The sequence below is a fragment of the Galeopterus variegatus genome, unplaced genomic scaffold, assembly GCF_000696425.1.
Source record: "Galeopterus variegatus unplaced genomic scaffold, G_variegatus-3.0.2 Scaffold161, whole genome shotgun sequence".
NCBI classification, from domain to species: domain Eukaryota; kingdom Metazoa; phylum Chordata; class Mammalia; order Dermoptera; family Cynocephalidae; genus Galeopterus; species Galeopterus variegatus.
Genome location: NW_007726272.1, coordinates 453841 through 479462, shown reverse-complemented (window position 1 = coordinate 479462; position 25622 = coordinate 453841). Strand labels below are relative to the sequence as shown.

At 51.9% G+C, this 25622-nt stretch overlaps 2 protein-coding genes and 1 long non-coding RNA gene across 3 annotated transcripts; 1 reads left to right on the top strand and 2 right to left on the bottom strand.

The window, feature by feature from the left end:
• Positions 1–6935: 6935 nt before the first annotated feature.
• Positions 6936–8220, bottom strand: SOCS1 (suppressor of cytokine signaling 1). Its single transcript, XM_008593723.1, is given in 2 exon segments — positions 6936–7632; positions 7832–8220. Coding segments are annotated over 2 exon segments (660 nt in total). The 3' UTR covers positions 6936–7361.
• A 422-nt stretch (positions 8221–8642) lies between these two features.
• LOC103609387 lies at positions 8643–13736 on the top strand. Its single transcript, XR_552137.1, has 3 exons — positions 8643–8830; positions 10548–10743; positions 13148–13736. It is a non-coding gene; the product is annotated as an uncharacterized LOC103609387 (long non-coding RNA).
• Positions 13737–17678: 3942 nt separating this feature from the next.
• On the bottom strand, positions 17679–18068 carry TNP2 (transition protein 2 (during histone to protamine replacement)). Its single transcript, XM_008593810.1, has one exon. It carries the CDS (start codon positions 18066–18068, stop codon positions 17679–17681), a length of 390 nt encoding a protein of 129 aa, XP_008592032.1.
• Between the last annotated feature and the right edge of the window lie 7554 nt (positions 18069–25622).

Below are 25622 nucleotides of genomic sequence, written 5' to 3'. Positions count from 1 at the left end.
CAGGCCCCTCCCAGCTGGACCTCAGGCAGTTTCACTTTGACCTAACTTCTGGGAACTGTAGCCTTTCCTGTCACCAGGCTAGCATGTTTTGGGGACTTGACAAAGGTGAGACAAATGGCACTGAGGCACCCAGGGCTGGGTACATCAGAGTTTCATTTTCAGTGGCCCAAGCTGGGGATGGCGGCAGGGACCCCTGACACAGGGACCAGCCTGTCCTGGAAACACTGTACCTGTCATTGAACATGACTCTGTGCTTAACAGTTTATAACTACTTCCCTTTAATCCTTCATACTCTGTGAGCTCTGCGTGCCTACCCCATTTCACAAGTGAGAAAACCGAGGCTCAGAGACAGGGAAGGGACTGCTTGACCACGATACACAGCTGCGCAGTGTTTTTCCCTGGGCATGGGACAACTGCCCTGGAGGGACTGTGGGGGACGGTTTTAGGTGGAACATGGGGATATTTCTATAAAATATTGAGGTCCCCTCCCTCCTCTGTGAAATAGCGATTTCCTATTTTCATTCTCTTGTAGTCTTTCTGCTCAAGTCAAGGAGAAGGTCTCATATTGGTTCTATTGTATCTTAAACACCTCCCTAATATTTGTTAATATCCCCCCCCCCTCTCTCTCTATTGCAAGCAAACACAGAGCAGACCTGCTTAGCAGAGCAAGACACCAATATCCAGCTAGAACTTTCCAACGTTGTTTGGCAGTTCCCTCTTTGTGGCACGTGATTCTGGCTTTCCGTGTACGGTAGTGATATATTTCCTTTGAAATAAAATTTATTTAAGGAAACCAAGTAACTTAATTTGAAGAAAATATTAACCAAGTAACAGAACAGCTGGAATTCGGATAGATCAGGCAAAAAAAATCATAAATGTAGAGTTCCAGTAATGTTTGACAATCTCAGCTTAGACCTTAAAATGGAAGGAATAGCTGTTAAATCAGGCTGCCTGTGTTGGAATCCACCCCCCACCCCACTCCGCCCCTACCATGCACACACATCGGATTCTGCCAGCTACCTGCAGTGTGATGCTGGGCACTTTATTTAACTCTGTGTCCCAGTTACCTCATTTGCAAAATGAGATAATAATAAAAATAATAATTATTATACCTGTTTAATGCATGTGAGGATTAAATGGGATACCGTGCATGAATTACTTAGAACAACGCCTAGCATCTAGTGAGCATTTGACACAGGTGAGCTGGTAGCCACCACGGTATTAACAAGTGGCAAGCCAACAATGGCAGCAGGTCTGCCTGACTTCATGGCTATGCTAATTCAAATACATCCGGGCACTGGCATGATACAAAATAATTATTATAATAATAGTTCCTATATTTGGGTGGTGATCCATTTTCTTTCCATTTATTTAATCCTCGAGACCTTTCTGAAGCACAGCAGAGTGGGTATAACTGAGTCTAAGCTTCATTTTACAATTGAGGCCAGTACAGTCACATAGTTGAGAGTCAGGTCTTGAACCCGGGTCCTAGGTGCCAGCCCTTTTTGCTCCTCCGTGCTGCCTCCCAGAGTGAAATGCTGGTGAGGAGGGGCTTTCCGAGGCTGATTTACCCAGGCCTTGCCCCCTTATCTCCTTCATCATGCCTCTGATTGCCCCTCCCAGCTGCACCCAGGTATGTCTCACTACACAGGTCCCTGCAGTTCCCCAAGTAGGACCAGCCCTGCTCCTGCACAGGGTCCAGGTGTCTGGCTCATACCTTCCCTGTCCTTGCTCATCCCTATTTGCATCCATAGGCCCCACCATCTGCCAGGGCTGCTGGCTGCCCCAGAGCCACACCCAAGGGTCCCTTCTGACCAAGCAGTGCTGGCAACCCTCCTAGGCTGAATTCTAATGCAGCTTTACAGGTAAGTTACCAGCCCACTGTCTCTCCTGGCTTCCTTAGCCTCAGAGCAGGCTGAGGGAGATTCTCTGAGCGCTGGCTGGTTCTGTGGCTCCCAATTTCCTCCAGGGTGGTCCTAGGTCTCAGAAAGGGAGTATGAACCAGTGGACCCTTGAGCATTGTAGTGATAGCGAGATCAAGGGCTTTGGCAGCAGAAACATCTGCGCTCAAACTCTGGCTCTGCCATTTACACGCTGCAATGGGGGCGATTCCTCCGCCTTTCTGAGCCTCAGTTTCCTCACGACACAACCTGGACGAAGTGTTGGTATTCATTAGGTGCTCGATAAATGGCATTATTTTAAAACAGCAGCAATGCAAGCATCAAGCAGGCAGCCGATCCCAATTATTGGACACCCATCACGTGTTATGCACTTTACAGGCATCCTTTTATTTAACTTCGCGACAAGGAGAGCCAAGCTCACATCCTGAGGGCTCAGCCATGGCAGGTGGGGAGGGTGGCGCAGCAATGTCATCAGCACGTATCACATGAGCAGCCCGAGAGCGCAGACCTACTGGGCCCTGGGCATCGGCGACAGCTAACCCGGCTTCACCTGTACAAGCCACTTCACCTCGCAAGCGGCTGGCAGACGCCACCCATGAGGCGCAATGCACGGGAACAGCACGTGCAAAGGCCCAGAGGCTGCTGGGAGCACAATGAGTGTGGAGGCCAGACACCTGGGCTAGGGCCACCTGCAGGCCTCTGGGTTTTCGCGGGAGATGGGCCTTCCCCAGAGCACTGGGGCGAGCCACTGGAGAGCTTGCTGAGGCTTGGTGACACCAGACTGTGCCCTGAGTGTAGGGGATGGAAGGGGGCAGGGGGAGGCTGTATTGGGGCTGTCCAGTCATTGTAGAGCTTGAAGCCCAAGTTCGCCGTGCGGTTGACAGGTGGCAGGGCCAGGACTAGGGTTGGGAGGGACAGTTGGAGTGCCTGCATTGTGCACTATTGTCACTATGTGAATTTGCCTTTGTGAAAACTGCTCCCCTCTCTGATCCCTTGAAACCCAGCAGTCCCCCTCCCCCTGCACCCCCAAATCAAGCCAAGCCCTCCATGTTATCCCTGAGCCCTGAGGAGGCTCTGGGTGATGGCAGTGGGAGGCCGGGGAGGGGTCTGCCTGGGTGAAGAGGCTGCAAAGCAGGTGTCCAGGTGGCGCTGGTCACACCCACCTGTGTCAGCCTCATCCACCTCCTTTCAGGTCCTATGGGTCCTTCCCCAAAGTTGAGGCCAGTTCCACCCTCCAAAGGTGAGCATTGCCCCAAGAAGCCACTCACTGGAGTCTGTGGGACCATCTCTTGGGGCTCTGTTCATACTCAGCTTGGGGGCTGCTCATACCTGGAGTTTCTAACTAATGCCTGCCCCAGGGCTGGCCACTCCGGGCCTGGCCCACACCCTGGATCCCAGCTTTCCACCAAGCAAGTCCTTTCTCTTGCTGTTAGCCTGATTGGCTAGAGCTGAGGGTTCCGGCCAAGAATGAGCTGCTCCCACCCCTGCTCCTGTCCCCCATATATACACATAAGGTGGAAGCCTATGCCCATCTCACCAGGCTTCCCTGCCTCAGTCCAGATCCACCCAGCAGCCAGAGATCTGGTCACAAGCTAAATCAGGTCACCCCCAGGGCTCCCCATTCAAACTTCAAATCCACACGCCTCACCACAGCTTTCTGGCCCCCTGTGCTCTGGTCTCTGCCCACCCCTCCCACATCACGTCCCACCACTCTGCCTTCACTCAGGACCCTCAGCTCCGCCAGCCCTCCTGAGTGGGCCGAACTCCTCCTGACTGAGGGCCTTGGCACTTGCTGTACCCTCTGCCTGGAATGCCCTGCTCCCATCTTTGCCTGGCTGGCTCCTTCCTGTCATTCCTGATACAATTTCAGTGTCACCTCAGAGGAGCCTTCTTGACTACCCACTGCCCAACCACCCTGTTGAGCACTGTCACTACATGGAATGTTCTTGTTTCTTTATTTCATATTTAGTTATTTACTGTCCAAAGCCCTGAATGTGAACTCCATGAGAGCAGGTAGTAGACTTTGTTTTGTTCATTCCTGTATCCTTTGAGCTTAGAATAATGCCTGGAACATAGTAGGTGCTCAGTCAATGTCCTCTGAACCTCAACCATCATTTATGGAGCACCTCATCATTCCAGGATGTATTGAACATCTGCTTCATGCCAGGTTCTGTGCTAAGCACTTTATGTCCATTACCTCAGGGAAGACGCTCAGCTCTCTGCTTTGTGGGACAGTGACAGTACCGACTCAAGGTTGGGAGGATCAAACAGGCCGAGGGGAGGCCTAGGAATACGCATTTTCACAGGATTCCCCCCTCTTCCCACCCCTCCCCCACTCTCTAAGAAACCTATCATGTTTAGGGTGGGATGGACTTGGTGCAAGTCCTAGCCATCACTTTTGAGCTGTGTGAACTTGAGTAGGTGACTGCACTTTCCTGGGCTCCCATTTCCTCATCTGTAAAATGGGGACCGGAGTCCCAAGCTCAGGGGTGGCACCTGCACACAGTCCTCCTCTTCCCAAAGAGCTGCTCCTTTCTCATTCTGCTCGCCCACACTGCCCCAGCTCACCCACTGTCAGTGGGGAGGACACCTCAGCCACACCGGGGCCCCCAGCTCAGTCCCTCGCACATACAAACCCTCCTCTCACTTTTCATTCTTGTAAATTGACGTCAGCACTGCTGAATCATGAAGCTGCACTTTGAGAGAGAATCTGCACCACTGGGGAAGCCACATGGTGTGCGTGCACACACACAAATACACATGCACACACACACGGCCTTTTCCCTTGCAGTGGTGTCTGCACAACATTTCAGTCACATGGGGCCTGGAGTGCAGCTCCCAGGGACGTTTGGGTTGCTGCATGTATGTTAGTATAGATTTTTAAAAATGGCTCATAAAGAAGGGGCCAGCTCTGGGGAGTGTGATCAAAGGGGCTTTATTCTTAGCTGTTCTGCTTCAGATTTTATAAGGGGAATGGGTTTGTGTAATGAAAATAAGATTTTTAAGCTTCTTCAGAGGAGGAAAATACCCTTAATATATTGTAAACTACCTGCTAATTCATCCCTCTTTAGATGAGGACCTGTTTCCTCATCCGTAAAATGGGAATGTTACTAGTACCCAAATCATAAGGCTGAATGAGGGTTGAATGCTTTAAAATAGGTGATGAGGGGCTTGGAACAGTGCCTGCACAGGAAGTGCCATATATAAAGTGTTAGCAGCTGCTGCTGTGGGTATTATTGCAACCATGGTACCCAGCCTGTGAAGCAGTACTGAATGGGTTTGAAAAACCTGGCTCTACCACTCACTGTATGTCCTACTTTGCCTATCTGAGCCTGTTTCCCCATCTGTAAAATGGGGTAGGTTTCTAACTCAGGCTGGTTGTGAGGATTAAACAAGGTAGCACAGGGCCCAGCATACAGTAAATTGGTCACTGAGGGTCTGCAGTTATTACTAGTATGAGGCGGTCTTCAAAAAGCTCATGGAATGATTTGGATTATCTTTTAACTCTATTTTTTTCCACGAACTTTTGGAAGTGCCTTCATATTATATAACCTGATCCCCAACCTTCTTAGATTTCTCCCAGTTTCTTCAGATACTGCCCCAGGGGGATAGGAGACAGGGAAAGAACAAGGACAGGACTGAGGTAATCCACACAGCAGAGAATGAAGGGCAAGGGGGTGATTTAAAAAAGACGAAGAAAAAGCGATTCCTTGGAGCTAGAGACAAGACATCACCCCCTTCCCTCCCACCCCACCTCATTAAAGGATGAAATTGCTGAAGCTCTCTCAGATCCTAAATTTCTTTCTTCTGGCTATTTTTACCCTGGAGACCTAGAACCTGTTTAAATCCCCAAGACAAGCCTGGGCCGTTCCAGCTCTCCACCATCAAGTTAATTTTATGCTGTACTTTCCCAGTCAGAAAGGTATTATTAAATATTAGGACACTCCATTATGAGCATGTTCAAGGCTGCACAGAGCCATTCAAACTCCAAAAGGTAAAGTGTGACGTGTCCATGAGGCTGCTTAATCCTAAACCTGAAAATGACTCAATTCACTGTGTGTTCGGCAGTGCAGCCCTGGAGTTCCCAGCACAGCCCATCTATCATGCCGGCTGCAGACACAGGAGTAGCCATAAAACCCGTGTCCTGTGTACTTTCTGGTGCTGAGGGTCAATCCCACAAACGTCCCGGAGCAACCCTTCCCTCTCCTGGCTCCTGAAAACACCACCTCCTCCCTGATGCACAGAAGGTTGCCCAGTTTTAGAGGTAGAAGCTGAGCCCCAGGGAGGCAAAGGGAATTGCCCAAAGCAGTCAGCCTGGCCCTCTTGCCACCACAGACCACAAAGCCTCTTTCTGGCTGCAAATGGTGTGTTCACTAAAAAGTACACAAGATAGAACAGGGCAGGGAGAGGGAAGTCAGACCCAGCCCTACATCCCCATCCCGTCTAACAAGTGTCCCCCCGATGGATGCTGAGTTTGAGAATGTGCCACTCCTTCCAAAAACTCATCCAGCCCCCCACCTCACCCCCACCCTCTTCCTGGAAGTAGTTGTGGTCATAGAACCAAAGAAGTTTCCTCTCTGTCATCCATCTCAAACAGATTCTGGGTGGACAGCCAAAAAAAAAAAAAAAAAATAGAAGAAGAAGAAGCCTGAGTGTCTTTGACACAGAAATGGCCATGGGCAAATTTACCCACTACTGGGTTTTCTCTTCTGTAAAACGGGGATAAGAGCCTGTGCTTCCTGAGGCTGTCCCCCTCTAGGATGCAGTAAATCTAAGCACGTAAACCACAGTGAGTGCTCAAACGTGAGCTGCCACCTTACCGGACACGCCAAAACTAGACCAACGGTGTCTCCCCCGAGTTGTGGGTGGAACCGTGCAGGGCTCCCTGCCGCAGAACCTGCCCTCCACACCACCTCCATCCCAACAGGTCAGTCCTAAGATCCCGCTCCCCTGGACCTGTTCAGAACCGAGGAAAATTTCTGACCAAAGCACACGCTCTAGAAACCTTTCTTTAAAAAAAAAAAAAACTTTCATAATAAAGTTTATTACCTAAACTGGCTGTAAAAAATATAAAATAGGATTCTGCACAGCAGAAAAATAAAGCCAGAGACCCTCCCCCAACCCCTGGTTTGTGCAAAGATACTGGGTATATGTAAACATGAAGAGGTAGGAGGTGCGAGTTCAGGTCCTGGCCCCAGATACAGTTAAGTTAAGCTGCTACAACAACCAGGGGGACCCCGAGGGAGCACCAAGAGGGGGAGCAACCCCCCAAGAGGTGGAGAGGGGTCTGCGGCCTCGTCTCCAGCCGAGAGCGGGAGGCGCCAAGCCCCCCACACCCGCTCCCTCCAACCCAGGCGGGGAGGGCGCCCATGTGGTTCCAGGCAAAATAATAATAATTAACAATAGAAAATAACGAGGCGCCCCAGTTAATGCTGCGTGCACGGAGGCGGGCGCGGCCGGTCAGATCTGGAAGGGGAAGGAACTCAGGTAGTCGCGGAGGACGGGGTTGAGGGGGATGCGCGCCAGGTTCTCGCGGCCCACGGTGGCCACGATGCGCTGGCGGCACAGCTCCTGCAGCGGCCGCACGCGGCGCTGGCGCAGCGGGGCCCCCAGCATGCGGCGCGGCGCCGCCACGTAGTGCTCCAGCAGCTCGAAGAGGCAGTCGAAGCTCTCGCGGCTGCCGTCCAGGTGGAAGCGGCCGGCCTGGAAGTGCACGCGGATGCTCGTGGGGCTAGTTATAGTAGATATATATCGTGAGTAGATGGAGTGTATTAAAGCTGATTCCATTGTTTATTTTTATCAGTGGTAGATAGGGTGGATGGAGACTCTGTGTCCATGGAGATATTAAAGCAAGAAGTCAGGAATACCCTTCTCAATGGGGCTGCCATCTTCTTTCCTGATCGACAGACCCGGAGGAACCATCTCTTCACCATGATGGTAATTATTTACTATAAGCATGGATTCCATTTCTGAAGTCTTTTAGGATGAAATTTATCAGTCTTCGTTTTCTCCAGATATATTATCAGTTTCAGTCGGGCTCGGCGCGCAACCGCTCGTGCGCCCCGTGCACGCTCAGGGGCCCCCAGTAGAAGCCGCAGGCGTCGAGGAGGGCGCTGGTGCGGGTGATGCGCCGGTACTCGGCGTGCGAGCGGAACGTGCGGAAGTGCGTGTCGCCGGGGGCCGGGGCCGCCGGGCAGGGCCGCGGGCGCGCGGGGGCCGCGGGCGAGGAGGAGGAAGAGGAGGAAGGCTCTGGCCGCCGTCGGGGCTCTGCTGCCGTGGAGATTGCATTATCGGCTGCCACCTGGTTGTGTGCTACCATCCTACACGAGGGGCCAGCTGGAGGGGTGGGCCATAGCGTCCGGGGGTGCGCTGATGGGGGAGACACAGGCAGTGAGCCGGGGCGGCGGGTGGGTCTGGGGCCGCGCGGCAACTTGGGCGGATGGTGCGCTAGGCTGAGCCCACCCTAAAGGGCGAGGGCCGAGCACCAAGTCCGCGCGGCCTCTTTGAGCCTCTGTGGGCTCATCTACAAAATGGGCTTTTCTGTCCGGAGCCTTCCCAGGAGGGTGGGGACTCTGTGGGGCGTAGTCTAGCCTCCCGGGCGCAGAGAGAGGGGGCGTGGAGAGAGGTGCCGGGAGAAGCCCGCCCGACTCCGGCCCGCGGGGACCCGCCCCCGGGAGGCCCTGCCCACACCAGCGGCACTTTCGGTTTTCTTTCCACGGTGGCGCCCGGTGGAGGCCGCCCGGGCTCCTGTTCCATTCTTCCCGGGACCGTCCAGGGGGAGGGCCTCTAACCCGACTGCGCCTCGCACCTGTCCCCGCACCTCTCCATCGAGGGGCTCTGGCCCCGCCCCCGAACCTGCCGGCCACTTTTCGGACCCGGCGACCCCACTTTTGCCCCCGCTACCTTTGGTCTCAGATTTCTGCAGCCAGGTACTTTAGCATCCTCTGAGCTGGCCCTGACACACCCCTCCCCCTCCCGCTCCCCTCCCGGTGTCTCCACCTCCATCTGGGGCAGAGCTGTGTCCTCTTTCCCTGAGCCAGATCTCTCGAGGACGCCCCGGGAGGTCTTCCCCGACCCTGGGATCCCCCTTGACCCCTATACCCCCTCCCAGCCCCGGCTTTGCCCACCGCAGACCCTAAGGCCCCTCCTCAGTGCCCCGCGGGTCGCGGCCACGGACCCCTCGGGACTGCTTCCGCCGTCGCCCTCCCACTGGTAGTCCCCGGAGCCTCGGCCGGTCGGCCGGCCGCTGCCGCTGATCGTGACTTGGGCTTCCCAGGAAGCGGCGGCCTGACCGCAGGCTTCAGAGGAACCCTTCGGCGGTGCGGGAGGGGCGCCTCGAGTCGGGGCCCGAGTTCCTCGGAAACCGGGCGGGACCGGGCAAGGTCCCCAGTGGCCTCGACCCGCCTTCCCTGCGATCCTACTACGCGACAGCTGGAGAAACTGAGGCCCGGGGGAATCTAAGATTTGCAGTGGATGGGGAGTCAGGACCCGGCTCTCACCTCCGTTTTCATTTTGGGGAGAGGAGCAGCTGGCACCTCCAAACACGCTTTGGTGCCCATTGAAAAAATGGTGCATTCTCAGATGTAATGATTTCAAAAATCTACTTTCCTGGCTCCCCTCTCCCCCCAACCCGACCTTATAGATTTCCCCTCTTGCTGCTCCATCCAGCATCTACCCTTCACAAGTCCTCCCTATCCGCCCCTCCCCCACTCCTCCACCCCCACCCCTTGGGCTTGGGATGGGAGGTTTGGTGGTCAGGGCTATAATTTGTCCACGTATGTGAGATTTAATGATTCTGTTTGTAGTGGAAAGCATTTGGTGCCTGGCTGCTATGTGTATTTTTGAATGACCGCGGGTGGGGAGCCCCAGAGTCAGGAGGGGTCACACAAAATCCTTCACAGGCTGGGGGCTTGGTGACTGGCCTCACACTGGCACACACTGCCCTCTACAGACAGCTCTCAGGCTGCAGCCCAGACAGGGCGCCTCTCCTCGAAGCCCATTGAGGGGTTCTTCCCTGGCCCCTAGATGCCTCAGTTCCCCCAGGCAGAACACAGGGGGTGGCCCAGAACCAGCCCGGCGCCAGGGGTCAGGAGCTGTGGTCATTCCAGAGATGTTGAACTGAGCACCTGCTGTGGGGAGGAGGTGAGGCCACACCCTGTGGTGGGTGATGGATAAAATATAAAGTAGTGGTTAAAAGCTGAACTTAGGACCCAGACCCAATTCCAACTCTGCAACTTTCTAGCCTCTTGACCTTGAGCATGTAATGAACCTTTCTGCCTTGGTTTCTTCATCTACGAAGTGGGGATAATAAAACCTCTGTCAAACGGTTGTGGAGGGGATTAAATGAGTTATTACAGGTCAGGTGCTTAGAACAGCCCCTGGTGTTTAATAAGCACTCAGAAGGTGTTTGCTGCTGCTGTCAGTCATCGAGGGAGCCTGTAGGTGTGGAGCCCGCAGACGACTGGCTTCCTCCTTCATGTCCATTTTAGAAGCCCTCGCTCAAGGAGCACAGGCCAGAGAAGGAGGAGGAGAGCTTCTTGGGGGTGGACCAGGGCCACGTGGGTTCTCCTCACTACTACCAGTGACAGTTACACGGCTTTGGTTTCATTTTCTGAAGTCCTGAGTTCAAAACGAAACCAAATCCAGATGCCGAAAGGGAAAGAGAAATATGCTGATTGACAAGCATCTGCCTCCTGGAGGGCTGGGCACCAGGCTGGCAGGAAGCCAGCTGCTTGGGGGCCTCATGTGGCCACCTCTGCCACCCCACCCCACCCCACCCCCCGGAAAACGAGCTCTGGAAGTGTTGTACGTGCAAAGCCCAGAATAAAGTGCCAGGCACAGCGTAAGTACTCAGCACAAGTGGTTTCTTGTCACAGGGCAGATGGGACAGCCCAGTGTCCACAGCTTGCTGGGGCTACAGCCAGACATATGGGATGGTTGTCCTCCCTGCATTGTCAGGCCTTAATAGCCCAGGAGTGAGGGGCCCAGCCAGCAGCTGGGGGGAGCCAAGATCCTGGCCCTGGAGTTCAGCTTCTCAGTTTCTCTTTCCAGCTTTGTCATACATTGCTGGGAAAACAGCCCCTGGTCAGGGCATGGAATCCTGAAAATACACGTTGCCCCAGTGCTCCTGAACCCTCCTTTTCCTCTAACACATGGGTCAGCAAGTTTCCTGGGATAGTCTGTGCCCCTGGGAGCCCTGAGCTGTTGGACTTAGAGTGTGAATTCTGCTGTCTGCTGGTTTGGGTTTAAATCTGTCGCTTCATAAGTATGTGGCCTGGGGCAAGCTTCTTAGCTTCTCTGTGCCTCAGTTTTCTTATCTGCAATATGGGGCTAGTAACATATGTATTTTATTCCTTCACTCTTCAGCAGGTATTTATTGAGTGACTACTGTATGCCAGGCACTGAAGACTCAGGGTCTTCAAGCAGACCCAGAGTAGAAGAATTCACATGGTCGTTTCAGATCATGCTAAGTGCTATGTAGGAAATAAACAGGGAGAAAGGGAGTGACTAGGTGTTTATGGAGTGAGGTAAGGCAGTTAGGGAAAGCTTCTTGGAGGCGGTCATATTGGCATTGAGGTCTTTCTAAAAGTGGGATGAAGAGGACCCCCGGTGGAGAGAACAGCTAGTTACAAAGGCCCTGCAGTGGGCGTGATGGGCATGCTTGAGGATCAGAAAGGAGATGGGTGTAGTTGTTGTAGACACCAAGGGGGTGAGTGTGGGGATCAGGCGGAAGGCTGGTAGGGTTCTTATCAATCAGGCAGGGCCTTGTTGGGCAGTGGGAGTGGTTTGGATTTTACCGAGTACATAGGGCAGCCATTAAAGCCCAGGAGACACCATAAGATTGCGTGTGGGAAGAGCCCCCTGGCAGCTGACCATCCAGACAGCTGGGGCTTTAACCAAGATAAGCTGCAGTAAGGGCCACATGACATGCCTCATGACTGTCTCTGGTGCCCTGGGATGTCCCTATACTAGCCCTGAAATGAAAGCAAAGACAGTCCTAAGGGAAAGCTGGGACATTCATGCTTTAGAGAGAGTATAGCTTGAGGAGTTCATGGCCTGAGATCTGGGGTCAGCCCTCACTCCCCGGGAAGCCCTGGAGAAGGAATCCCCATTGACTGAGCCCCTGTTGTGGGCCAGGTAATAATTTCTTGGTATATGATCTTATTTAATCTTTCCCATGGTTCCGAGTTGGAATTTATGTGTTGCCATTTACCAGGTGAGGATGACAACCCAGGGAGCTGATAGAACTTAGCGAAGGTGTTTTGGGGAGCCCTGGGGCTTTGCAAAACCTGGCTTGAAGGCCTCTGTCTGGAGAGGTTGCTTCATTGTGTGGGATGGAACCTGGTCCTTCCCATTCCCACAGCAGGAAAGATTGTATGTTTCAGTGGGGGGAGGGGGTGCAGAGCTGGGGGCACCCAAATCCAAGGAGAAGGTCCAAAAGGCCAGCGAGTGATGACAGGAGCCAGTTACTGGACTCCATAATGACAACAGGCCAGAGGCTGGTGGCTCAGCAGTCCTGGGGAGACGATGCGACTCGTCCAGCAGGCCCGTTGTCCCAGTGTAATGAGTGGAAGAATGGAAAGACTAAGTCAGAGGTTATGTGAGGTAGCCGGCATTAACCCACTTTGGGAAAGCAGGTCAATATTTTTTCTTTTTTTGTTTTGCATTTTTTTGCTTTTTTTTTTCAGTTTTTGTTTTTTTTCCAGCAGTCACTATTTTTATGTTAACAGTCCAAAATAGGAAGGGCAGGAAAGTGGATATCTCGGAGCACTGGTTGTTCAGTCCAGACACACCTAGTTCCAGTCCCAGCTTCCCACCCCCACCAGCTGTGTGGCTTCAGGCAATTTGATTTAATCCAGTGGCAGCCCAAGCTTGGAAAGCCCAGTGCCTTTCATGAGTAAATCCTTCAGGATCTTGCTCAGAGCGCATTTATTCCCTTATAACATGTTTCTAGTAAGCTGAATCGTACCCTTCACCTACCCCACCCCATAAGTGGCAAATTAGGTGTCAGCAGCTGACAATTACCACTGGCAGTTGCCACAGTGGGGAAGAGAATTTGCAAAAGCTACAAAAGCAGACACTGGAACGGACATACAGCAGACTGGGGGCATTTAGAGTTAGGGGCAGGAAGGCTGCTCGTGTTAGTAGCCCCTCACTGGGACTGAAGCTGTTGAGAATGGCAGGCCCCATGGAAAGAGGCTGCATTTGGCCCTGTTCTCTCTGTCTGAGGACACATCTCATTTCAGGACACACAGACCAGCAGCAGACTTGACATGCATCATGATGTGGGAAGCCTGCTGTCAACTGGTGCCAGAAGAGGCACCTGGCCTGGTCAGCAGGGCCCTGGGCTGGATCACAGAGATGATCCTTGCCTGAGTTTTAAAGAACGAGTGGGAACAAGCCAAAGGAATAGGAGAAACAGCACTCCTGGCAGAGCAGGACATGAGAATTGTGACCCAGGTGGCAGGAGACGAGGCTGAGAGTGAGCAGGAAAGGTTTGGAGGAGGAGCTGGGCCTCTCCCTGCCCTAGAGTGGTGCGTCCCTCTGGGGAGAGCCTTCTGAGTCACCTTGCCCAGACCAGCAAACCCAGAGAGAGGCTGATGTTATATTCAGCATGCCTGTACTATCTCTTTTTAAATTTTTTTCACTGAAAATGTTTGTGGGGTAGAATTTGTTGTTTCAAGGGCTATCTCTTTTCAGACTCAACAGAGCTTTGCTGAGCACCCACTGGATGCATTCACTGAAGCTCAGTCCTTTCTTTCCTCTTTAATCTTTCATTTCCTCATATAAAATAATTAAAGCCTTTTTCCTTCCCAGCGGTAACCCCGGGTACCAGCTTGGTCTGTGCCTCTGGGTCTTTTCCCGTGCACTTCCATACATGTACTTTTACCCGCAAGGGATTTTTCCCTGTGTAAATGGCATATCTTTCTTCATTTACCCTTTTCACCCAACAGCATTTCCTGGCAATCTGGATAGAGCATGTATAGATCAACCCATTCTTTTTAAAAACCACGTGGTATTCCTCAGTGTGGACCTTAGGTGGACACAGAAGTTTTTTTTTCTCTTGCAAACAATGTGGCCCTCAACCTCCCTGCACAGCCTCTTGGCACACATGTGTGAAAGCAGTTGGTACACTTTAATGCTAGTAGACACTGCCCAAATACCTGCCAACCTACCTGTGCCATTTACCCCCTAGGCAACAGCATTCAACAGTACGTTTCTCTGTTGCCCTCGCCAGCACTTATTATCAAACTTTTCACATTTTTGCCTATTTGATGGGTACAGAAGTGGCATCTAATTGTTGCTTTAATGTCTGCTCCTTCTTTCATTTATTTAACAAACATTTACTGAGCTGGAGATGCCGCAATAAAAGACAACATGGCCCCTTGGTCCCTTCACAAAGTGTCAGATGCAAATAAGGCTCAGAGAGATTAAGAGATAGGTCTAGGGTCACCCAGCGAGGGAATGGGGGAGCTGGGATTTGAATCTGGGTCTGTGTGGCTGCAGAGTTTGAGGTATTTTTTCCTCCTGAATTATACCTCAAATGGTCATCTCAGCCCAGCGTCTGCACGCTCTTCCTGGACTGCTTCCCTATCATCCCCCGCTCAACCCAAGATTTGTCCCCTAAATGACCAGTTGGGCCTGCAGAAGTGATAGCCCCCCAGTAACTGGGTGGACAGTCCCCCACAGGCCAGGCTGTGTTTCGTATTTCCCAGAGCTCACTTCGCCCCAATATTCCACTTAAATCTCTCAACCAGAGAGTCAAGATAGATCACCTTCAGAATCCACATACCCTCTTGGTGGCTGAATTTATCATCTGTTTCTCTCCATTTCCTGAATTTGGGTTTCTAGAAGTCCTGTCCCTAACCTACTGCTGCCCCACCCCAAACCAAGCAAGTGAAGGAGTGAATCTGTGGTTTGATTTTTTTTTCCTCTCTCATCATTGTGTGTAAGAGGGTGTAAGAGGGCGGTGCGTACCTGGGAGTGTTTGCCTGCATGCATGATTCTGTGTATGGAGGGTGTGGGACAAGGAGGCTTGCGAGAGCCTGCATGTATGTATTGGGGGGGGGTGTATTTGGGGGTCCATGCATGAACATAAGTTGTGTCTGAATGGGTTTGAATGGCTATTTATGTATGTGACTTCATATCTGTGTGTTTGTTTCAGAGAAATGTGGGGTTAAAGATGTTGGGTTCATAAATTACACGTGATCCAGTCTGCCTGCTTCCCCCTGCAAAGCATAGACCATGTCTCTATAATAGATCTCCTGCCTTCAATGATCTTATCGTACTCTTTTTTTTTTTTTTTGTAATGGCTGGCTAGTATGAGGATCAGAACCCTTGATCTTAGTATTACAATATCATGCTCCAACCAACGAGTTAACCGGCCAACCCTGATATAAAAGGATGCTGTCCAGGGAGTGGAGAGGTCCTTTGGTGAGCGGAGCTCAGAGCCCCTGATCTTACCTCTGGTCCTCTGTCTCCACCTCCTCTCTCAAAATGTGCTCCCCAGAAGGACTTCCTAAACTTTTGCACTGAGGTGTCAGTGAATATCATAGTTTAATGTGGCTTCACATTTTCAATAGGAACCCAGGGAGGTTTTAGGCAAAACCTGAATCATCTCAGACCTGCCCACCAGGAGACCTTAATCATTTCATCTCTGATCATCTGTAAAGTGGGATCAGCAATGCTTCCTGTTGAGGGTGTGTAAATTCAGTGGAAATATTTATTCCAAAGCATCTGGCAACTAGTAGGTGCCCAATAAGTGGTAATCCCCTAATCTGCTTGGGCCCTTCCCCATGTCCTCTCGTAAGGGTGTGTGGAAACAACCTGGGACATTTCCCTGCTGTGAGAGGATAAAGAAACCCGAGGAAAGGAGCTTGAGTGACATTGAATGTACCAGGCCCCTGCTGGACACTTGTATGTGCATTATCTCAGTGAACCCCCATTTGGACCCCTCAAGGGAGACACTGTTAGCCTCCCATTTTACAGAGGAGACTCAGGTGCAGACAGGGGAAGTGACTTGCTCAAGGTCACACAGCTGAGACCTGAAAGGGGACCTTCTACTGCGTGCCACTGCCCAGGGTGGCCTCAGCAGAGCTAGGAGTCTTGCAAAACTCAGGCTTCCTGAAGGCCTTCCCCCAAGGCTCATTGGTCTGGCTACCACGTCTGGATCATATGAACAGCGTGTGGACCTGTGAACATCACAGTCCATGTCCACATGTGTATACACATGTGCAAGCATATAGGGTAGAGGACGATGCCCAAACAGTGTTGTCCATACACTTCGAAGGCTTCTTGGCAATCTGTCCCCACTCCCCATTCATTCCTGCTCTTGTGCTAGCATTAGCTCCTTATGCTTTCATGAGATCCACCACAGCTGTGTTCCTGCTCCCTACATGACCTCTTCCCTGTTTTGTGCTTCCAAACCTGGAACCAAAACATGTGACACCTTTAGTTAGATCAAAATGATATTGTCAGGGCCAGCACAGGGCTCACTTGGAAGAGCGTGGTGCTGACAACACCAAGTCAAGGGTTAAGATCCCCTTACTGGTCATCTTTAAAAAAAAAAAGAGATTGTCAGGCTCAAGAATAGTCTTCCATTGTACGAGCTTTAATCAGTGTTGCACAGAAATCACCATAATATGTTCCTGCAAAAAGATTGCCTTCATCCCAGCATTCCACGTGTGATAGCATTCCTCATTTGGGTGAATTGACACAGGAACAAGCCAGGCAGTGCTGTTTTAGTGTCTCCTCCCTAAGGGATGAGAGAAAGGGACCTTCAGTAACTGAGCACTTCATGAAGTCACTGAACTCTTTCCATTAGATCTTAGATTGCTCATTTATAATTGAATATGGGGCCTAGGTAGAGCTTATTGTCGAGGTTTTTTTGACATATGTGAATCCATCCATTCGTCCATCCATTTATCCCTTCCATTTATCATCTACCCATTCATTTATCCAACATTTCATTCTTTTTCATCCTATCCCATTAGTCTTCCATCCAGTCATTTTTTCTCCATTCATCCATCCAGTAAACCTATCAGTCTGTCATCCACTCATCTATCCATTCATTAATCTGATCATTCACCTACCTACCCAAACCATTTAAACCAACCATTCTCCCACCAAAACTTATACAGCCTGGTTAGTTCAATTGGTTAGAGCACAGTGTTGGACTGGCCAGCTGCCAAAAAAAAAAAAAAAAAAAAAAAACAATGCAACTGTCCAACTCTGTATCCAACCAATTCATCCAGTCATATCTGTCCAACTAATCTAATCATCTACCCAACCAATTTGTCTAGCCAACCAGTGTATCAATCCAATCCATTTATCCACCCATCCATCCAACTAATCACACCTCACTTTCCTGTTATTCAACAAATGCATTCATCCATTCAATTCATACAGCCATTCATCTTTATTTCCCATCCATCTATATAACCGACCTGTTTTTATGGCAGCTGGCCAGTATGGGGATCCGAACCCTTGACCTTGGAGTAAACTGCGAATGAGTTATTTATCCACTCACCCTCTCGTCAACCTATTTTTGCTTCCATCTAACTAATCTAGTTGTTCATCCTCCCTCAACCCATCCAATTTATTGGAAGCACCAATATGTTCATCCATGCAACATACACCCAAATTCCCATTGTTGCTTTCTCCCTCTTCATCTTTGCCCATGGTTCCTCTAGATGCAGCGTGGAGGCTGCAGCCTTCATCTCACATCCAGCTGGGCTGCTCCCCCAATCTGTGGCCCTGTGGCCCTTCCCCACCTGCTTAAAGCATACCTGAGCACTGCCTTTTTGTTTTGTACAGCTGCCGGCTCCTCTTGGCCACCTTTCTCTTGTTCACCTTTCCACGCAAGATTCTTCTGTTCTTGGGGCAGCTGCTGCAATGTCCAGTGGGCCGTGTGGGAGAGTGGTGGGAGAGCATAATCTGTTTGTGGCGCCTGGGTGGCAGGCTGTGGCTCAGGCTCTGGTGGCCAGGTGGACTGTGGGGGCTGGTAGGGCTCTGGCTGGAGCTCCGACTCCAGCTGCAACTCTGGCTCTGGCCGCAGTTCTGGCAGTGATGGCAGCAGTTGCACTGGCAGCCGCTGTGGCTGTGGGGCCGAGAGTTGCTATGGGGCTGGGTGTGGGTGATGGCAAAGCCGTGTGTATTGGTGTCCATCAGAGGCCACACTTGGAGGGGCAGAGGCCTCCTCCTCCTCCTCTCCCAGAAGGCCCAGCTTTACAGAGACCCTGGAAGCCCCTGCTTATATAGTCGGGGCCAATTATGATGGCACAAGCCACAGGGGTGTAACAGATGTGGCTGGCTTGGACAAAGCCTCCTACCTCTTACCCTCACCTCCAGGGTGTGGCAGCTTTCAGGGGCCCTCTGGGGTAGTCCCATCTGCTGCTTAAGAGTAGGGGCCCTTGGGTCAGATTGAGCTGAGTCCACATCCCAGATCTGCTCCTCTGTCATTGTCAGCCCTGGGCATTCACCTCTCCAAGTCCCAGTTTCCCTATCTTTGTAGAAAGGGGGCAATAATTGTACCCACCTCATAGGGACATTGGAAGACTTAAATGAGGGAATCTATGTCAAGCAGTTATCTCAGGCCCAGCCCACAGTAGGAGTTCAATAAGCATCATCTACCAGCATGATCAGCTCTTCTTCTCACTCCACCCAGGCAGCAGGGATGCCAGGAGTGCAGCCCTGACCCCAGTGATAGTTGGCTAGTAGGGGCGTGGTTGGTATGGTAGAGGGCAGGTGGGCGATAAATTGATTGGATGGATGATGTTAAGAGAAACTGAGTGGATGGATGCGTGTCCTTGGGCCTGCCTGGCAAACTCACCTTCCCAGCAAGATTAAAGTCAGGGGTAAGGGGGATTTAGAGCCACGTTCAAATCCCAGTTAGCACTGATGTCCCATCTCGGGTAGGTCATTGTGGTTTTCAAGGCGTGGTTGCCTTATGTCACAATGGGGAGTCTTTCTTCTATCCTGGTATTCTTGTGAGATGCAGGAGACCCTTGGAACCAGTTTTCCTCCTTCTGGTTTCTGCCTCCTGACTCTGCTCCTGCTAATGACACCTCGCTGTACAGTTTGAAACCCCAGCACCTCAAGAAGAAAGCCCAAACTGGAATTTGAACATGAGGTCCTGTCTGATCTCCCTAGTCTTCGGGTTTCCATCCAGAGCCACCCACCTCTCCCATGTCTCAGCCACTCTTGGCCTGTCTTTCCCCTCTTCTCCCCACATGGAACTCCCTGTCCCATCTCCCATCTCCCAGCCCAAGCTCACTTCTCACTCTCTATTGTCCAGGGGCAGCTTTGCCTCTTACTCTGAGGATTTGCTATCATCTGCTTTTGTTGAAGTTTATTTCTTGATAAGCATGTCAGATCACAGTGAAAACTGTCCTCATTTACTGAGCACTTTCTACATGGCTGGGCCCTGGAATCTACCCAGGTAGCTTTTCCTTGAGCCTTATAGTGACCCTGTGTAGTGAGCTGAATGGTAGAGGGCTGAATGGTGGCCCCTAAAAATCTATGTCCACATCCTAACTCCTGGAATATGTCAATGCAACCTGATTTGGAAAAAAGGGTCTTTGCGGGTGTCATTAAGTTCAGAACCTTGAGATGAGAGAGGGCTGGATTATCCAAATGGGCCTTAAATCCAATGACAAGTGTCTTTATAAGAGACAGAAGAGATACCACACCGAGAGAAAAGAAGATCGTGTACTGATGGAAGCAGTTAACTAGAGCAGAGTGCTGATAACACCAAGGTCAAGGGTTTGATCCCTGTACCTGCGAGCCACCCAAAAAAAGGCAGGGGGGGGGGCGCAGAGACGGGGGTTGTGGAGCCACCATGAGCTGGGGAGGTAAGGAAGGTTCTCCTTTAGGGCCTCTGGAGGGAGTGAGGCCCAGCTAACAGCTTGATTTTAGACTTCTAACCTCCAGAACTGTGAGAGAATAAATTTCTGTTGTTTTAAGCCACCAGCTTTGTGGTAATTTGATACAGCAGTTCTAGGAAACTTGTGCACCCTGTGACGGTGTGTACGATTGAGTAACCAGCCCAGAGTCCCACAGGTAGTCAGTGGCAGAGTCAGGGTTCAGATCTAGGCCTGGCCGCCTCTTCCGGTCACTAACGGATCAGCAGGGATTATGGAGGGCACGGAGTGCAACTCGAGTGTTCTGGGCCACGCTATGAAGACGCTTTCTGGGTCTCTGGACCCCTCGTCCACAGTCCTCCGCTCCTACCTGCTGACTCCACACTTCCCCATCCTCACGTGGAGATCACCGTCCATCACCGTCCACTGCCAGCCCAGCCTGTCCTCCACACTGCCCTTTCCACCCTCCGAAGAGACCCGACCTGTCCTGGCTGCCCCTCCCCCCGTTACTGTGAACTGTTTCCCAGGACGGAGACTGCGTCTTATTAATATCAGGGCCCCTGGTGTCTGGCATTGTGCCTGGAATACAGCAGGGGCTCAACAGATGTTTGCCGGGCCTGTAACACTGGACAAAAGGAAGAGACGGTCGAATGAGTGACTGGTGGCGGGGTCAGGGGTCTTGGGGTGGCAGGGCTTCCTCCTTCCCTCTCTTCTGCCATCTGCAGGCCTCCCCCTACCCCTCAGACATAGCCCCCCAAGAAACTGAGGCTTCCCTGGAAATATTGCCTCCCCCACGCCCCACCACAGCCCCGTCCAGGATCCTTCTCAGGCCCAGATGGCTGATGATTGGGGGACTGCGAGGGCATGTTTGTCATTTCTTTGGGATAGAGGGGTGAGGGGGCCATGGGCAGGATGGGGAGCAGACACACCCTGAAGCCTCCCGTAGAAGGCGTGCTGAGCCGGGAGGCCGAGGACCCGGGGCCTGGGCTTTGCCTTTGTGCCCAGCTGCCTCTCTGTGCCTCCTTTGCCATGGCCTCCAGAGCCGGACCCCTCGTTGAAGGTAGGAGTGAGCCTCCAGGTGGGGGCACAGATGGTGAATCCGTGGCTGAGAAGGCCCTGGGCCCTCCAGCGAGGCAGGTGGAACCACTGTGACTCCAGCAACAATACCTGTCTTAGTTAAGCACTTCCTAGGTTCAGTGGTCCACCCAGCATTTCAGTAAATTCTCCCGACTGACTGACCCAGGGGTAGACCTGTCTTAGTTAAGCACTTCCTAGGTTCAGTGGTCCACCCAGCATTTCAGTAAATTCTCCTGACTGACTGACCCAGGGGTAACTATTTGCCTCACCCTCAAGCAGGAGGGACAAGTTGAGGCTCAGAGACACACAGTGATTTGCTCAAGGTCACACAGCTGGCAGAAAAGGAATGTGAATGCAGGTCTGCTGAGCTCCTAAGCCAGTGCTCTTTAGGAATAAAGACTGTTCATGGTTGGAGCAACAAAATGGGGTCCTGTCCTGCTCAGGCCTGGAGAGGAATCCCCTACCTTGGAGATGGGACAGGCTTAGAGGGTTTCCAGCCCCCAGAGCAGGGAGAAACCTCTGGCCGGCTGTCAGGAGGAAGGTCACTGACCCTGCTCTTTAACCCCCTGGCAGCTGACCTCCCTCCTAGCCCATCCACGCACACCCACACTACTCCCACGTCACAAGGTTCCCTATCTGAGGGAGGGAGATTCCAGGTAGGAGATGCACTAATGCAACCACAAGCCAAGAAGTGTGGGCAGCCACCAGAAGCCAAGAGGCTAGGAGCAGGTCTTCCCCAGTGCCTCCAGAGGGAGCGCAGCCCAGAGTAATTCGCTGGCTGACAGGACCTCACGAAATCTGGCCCCTCCCCCATATCTATCTCCCACCCCTTGACCTCTGCTCCCTCCCTGATGACCTTGTCTTTCTGGAGCACACCAGACCTGCTTTCCACCCCAGGGCTTTTTGCCCCCACTGTTCTGCTCCCATAATTCATACTTGCCCCAACCACCCAACACTCGAGACCAGGGACTTGTGTTTAAAATGTACAGCTGGCCGGTAGATAACACCACGGTCCAGGGTTCGATCCCCTTACCAACCAGCCCCAACCACCCAACACTCGAGACCAGGGACTTGTGTTTAAAATGTACAGCTGGCCGGTAGAGGGTTCGATCCCCTTACCAACCAGCCATCAAAAAAATAAAACTGTGGCACATAATAGGCCCTTGAAAGGTAGCCACAAGGTGACTTGGCATGTTTGTGACCAGGTCAGGCTTAATCTGTGGACAGGGAAGACAGAGGTAACTTATTAGCCCCCTTCATCTCACTCTCATGGAGTGGGATAAGTTCTTCAGGTTGAGAGCCTCGTCTTGATTAGAGACTCTTGGAGATGGGCAGAGGTGGGGGGAGGTCAAGACAGAATAGTGTGGCCTTTGGCACCATGAAAGGACACACGACGGAGGACACAAGTATCACAGGGTAACACACCAGGCACAGTGCCTGTCGCCTGCAAGCATGCAAGGGTTTCAGAGCCCCCCGGCCCCTCCCTGGCCTCCCTGGAGGAAGGGTTGTGTCTAGCCCACCTGGGAGGGAAGCCAGGTTCGTGCTGTTTGCATAAAGGAAACCGACAGGCTATCGAGTTTCTTGTCAAGCTTTATTTGGCAGGTGACTTTTGCTCATTTTACTCAGATCTTGTGGGCTCTTTGGCAACTCAGAGCTTTGGCATCCAACGTGGGGGTGTCGCTATGGTGTTTCTTGGGCAGGTGTCTTTTTCTTAACTTTCAGCCAGGGGTGATGGTCCCAGGAAGTAGTTTAGTACCTTCTGTATCTTCTTCTGCAGACTTTTGGAAAAGAAAATTCTGATTGAGGGGGCACCTTGGGAATCTGGGGGACGGGGGGAGTGGAGTCTTTCCCTTTGGCTAAAGACGGTTTTTAGAGGCCGTCAGGTGGGTTAGGGTCCCAGCCTCTCTCCTGCCCCTCTGTGCAGTGTGCAGGTGCAGAGGGCCTGGGTTGTCAGGGTGCACAGGGCAGGGGTAGGGGCGTGGTGGGCAAACCTCTGCGACGCCTCCTCCTGCAGCTGCGTCTCCTGCGTCTCCTGCAGGACCGACGCCGCCGTCTGTGCATCCGGCTTAGCCTCCTCGGAGAGCAGCGCCTGCGTCTGTAGCGATAGCAGCATCGTGTTCTTCCACAGTCCTGGACGCGCTCTGGGCTCAGCTCCTGCTCCTCTTGGCCCTCGGGTCCATGCTCCTGCCCATGGCTCTGCTGCCTGAACCCCTGGTTCGGATGTTCACTTGGGCTCCTCACCCGGTATCGGACCATTGTGTTGGGAGATTGGGCGGCTCCGAAGCTGAGCCTGCAGCTGGCCTAGGATTTGGGGGAGGAGGGCTGAGCCTGCCCACCTGCTCTGGGTGCTGATGTTGGTCTGCTTGCTGGGCTCTCCACGGGCTCGTATATAAAGGGGACCCCCCACTATGACCCAACAGCCCCGCCCCATCATTGTCCCCACCCTGCCCAGCCCCTCTGTGAGGGCAACACAGGGCAGGGGCTCACAGCCAGCACAACAACCAGGCTGGGGTGCTAGAAGAGCAAGTGACCCCCCTGCCTTGTCTGTAAAACATGTCCCCGGTCCCTTGTTGCAGGTGGGACCCTCAGATCACAAGAATAAGCACTAGCTTTTTACTGTTCAAATCTAGGCCCTCATTCCATCCACCTGTTGGGAATTCACATATAGTCACTCCAGAAACTTCGCCACCTCCTTGGTACTGTGTCATGGTCTGGGGCTTTATATGGTGCCAACATGTATGGGAGAGACTTTGTTACTAGTTATCTATCCACACAGTTTACTGTTGAAATGATAATGATAGTGATAGAGTTTGGATGTATTGTCCCCCAAAAAACTCATGCAGAAATTTGATCCCCAATGTGGTAGTGTTGGGAGCTGTTTTGAGTCATGGGGGTGGATCCCTCATGAATGGATTAATGCTTTTCCTGGGGGAGGTGGGCCTGAGTGAGATCTCACTCTATTAGTTCCCATAAGAGCTGGTTGTTTAAAAGACCCTGTCACCTCCTCTCTCTCTCTTTTGCTTCCTGTCACCATGTGATTTGCTTGTACCCGCCGGCTGCCTGCTGCTTTCTGTCATGAGTAGAAGCAGCCTGAGACCCGTGCCAGATGCAGCTTTCCCAGAATCGTAAGCCAAATAAACCTCTGTTCCTTATAAATTACCCAGTCTCAGGTGTTTCTGTTATAGCAACACAAAACAGACTAATACAAATAGCAAACAGTTTTCTAGCAGTTACTACCTGCCAGATATTTATTCATTTATTTTCCATACATTAATTTCCTCTTTGCTGTTATAATCTCAGGACTCAAAGAGGTTGAGTGAGTTGCTCAAGGTCACTCTGCAGATAAGGAGTGAGCAGGGGCAGAGTTCGGATCAAGGCAGCGTGGCTTCAGTCCACATCCTGGGCCCTGCACCTGCTTCCCTCCTCCAAAATGTGTGTCTTCTCCAACACCGACCTTCTTGTGGACTCTCATTGTACTTCCATGACCCCATTAAAATACAGAATCAGAGTCATAGCAAATGAAAAACTAGTTTCATTTTCATCGAGGGCAAGAAGAATGTGGTAAAATAGTGTTATAATGTCTTCCCCCTGAACTTACCCATGTCCATCCCTGAACCCATGCCTATGAAACCTTACATGCCAAAAGGGACTATCAGGACCTTGAGACGGGACAATCATCCTGGATTATCTGTGTCGGCCCAGTGTAATCACAAGGGTCTTTATAAGATGGGAGGAGTCAGGGGAGTCCCAGGAAGAGAAACGGGAAGATGATGTGCTGCTTGGCTTTGAAGGTGGAGGCAGGGGCCACGAGCCAAAAGATGCAGGTGGCCTCTAGGAGCTGGGAAAGGAAATGGGTTATTCTCCTCTAGGACATCCAGGAGGAACGCAGCCCTACCAGCACCTTGATTTCAGCCCCATTAGACCCGTTTTGGAATTCTGACCTGCAGAACTATGAGAATAAATGTGTGTTGTTACAAAGTTTGCAGTGATTTGTTACAGTGGTAATAGGAAATGAGTACAGAGGGCTTAATCTTTAACCTTGCTGAGAGGTGAGGGCTGGTATTGCCATTTGCCTGGTGTTTATATCCTGCTTCCCTTTCAGGTAAGAAGGTGCTTTATAATGGCCCTCAGACTCTCCTAGGGCACTTGTTAAAAATATACATGCTCAGGCCTTACCCCAGGTGCATGGCTAGACCTTGATGATCAAAATAGAAAAAAACCAAAAGCCTGCCCAGGGGGTCATGTTCAGCCAACCTGCTGTCATCTTTCGAAGGGGTGTGGGAAGCAGTGTCAAAGGGATTGGGGTCATGGAGGCACCAGTGCTAACACTGAACTCTGGCTCTGCATCAGGGTGCTCACCTGAGCACATGGGGTTATTGATACCTGCTTTGTGAGGTTGGTGTGAGGACTAGAAGTGGTATAAGCAGTGTACCTGGCACACAGTGGGTGGTCCATGAATAGAAGTCTCAGCCATGCCATTTCTGTGGTGCTTGGTGGACCTGTCACTTTAGGGAACTGAGTTCATTGCTTCTGGTCCCTGATGAAATGCCCTGGGCTTTGCTCTACCATAAAACGATTACAACCCAGGGTGTGTTGAGGAATCTGAGCTGGGCTTTCCTAGGCTGTGACTTAGCCAACAGCATTTCTTGTGTCTGGGCCTCTATCTTGTGATCCATCCCCTCATCTCACTGGGGTTTTAAACCCTCCTGCTGGGCTGAGCCTGTGGCGCACTCGGGAGAGTGCGGCACTGGGAGCGCAGGAGCGCTCCTGCCGCGGGTTCGGA

Bases quoted from the DNA above. Each gene is read 5' to 3' on its own strand.
- TNP2 (XM_008593810.1), bottom strand. From the start codon at position 18,068: ATGGACACCAATACACACGGCTTTGCCATCACCCACACCCAGCCCCAT.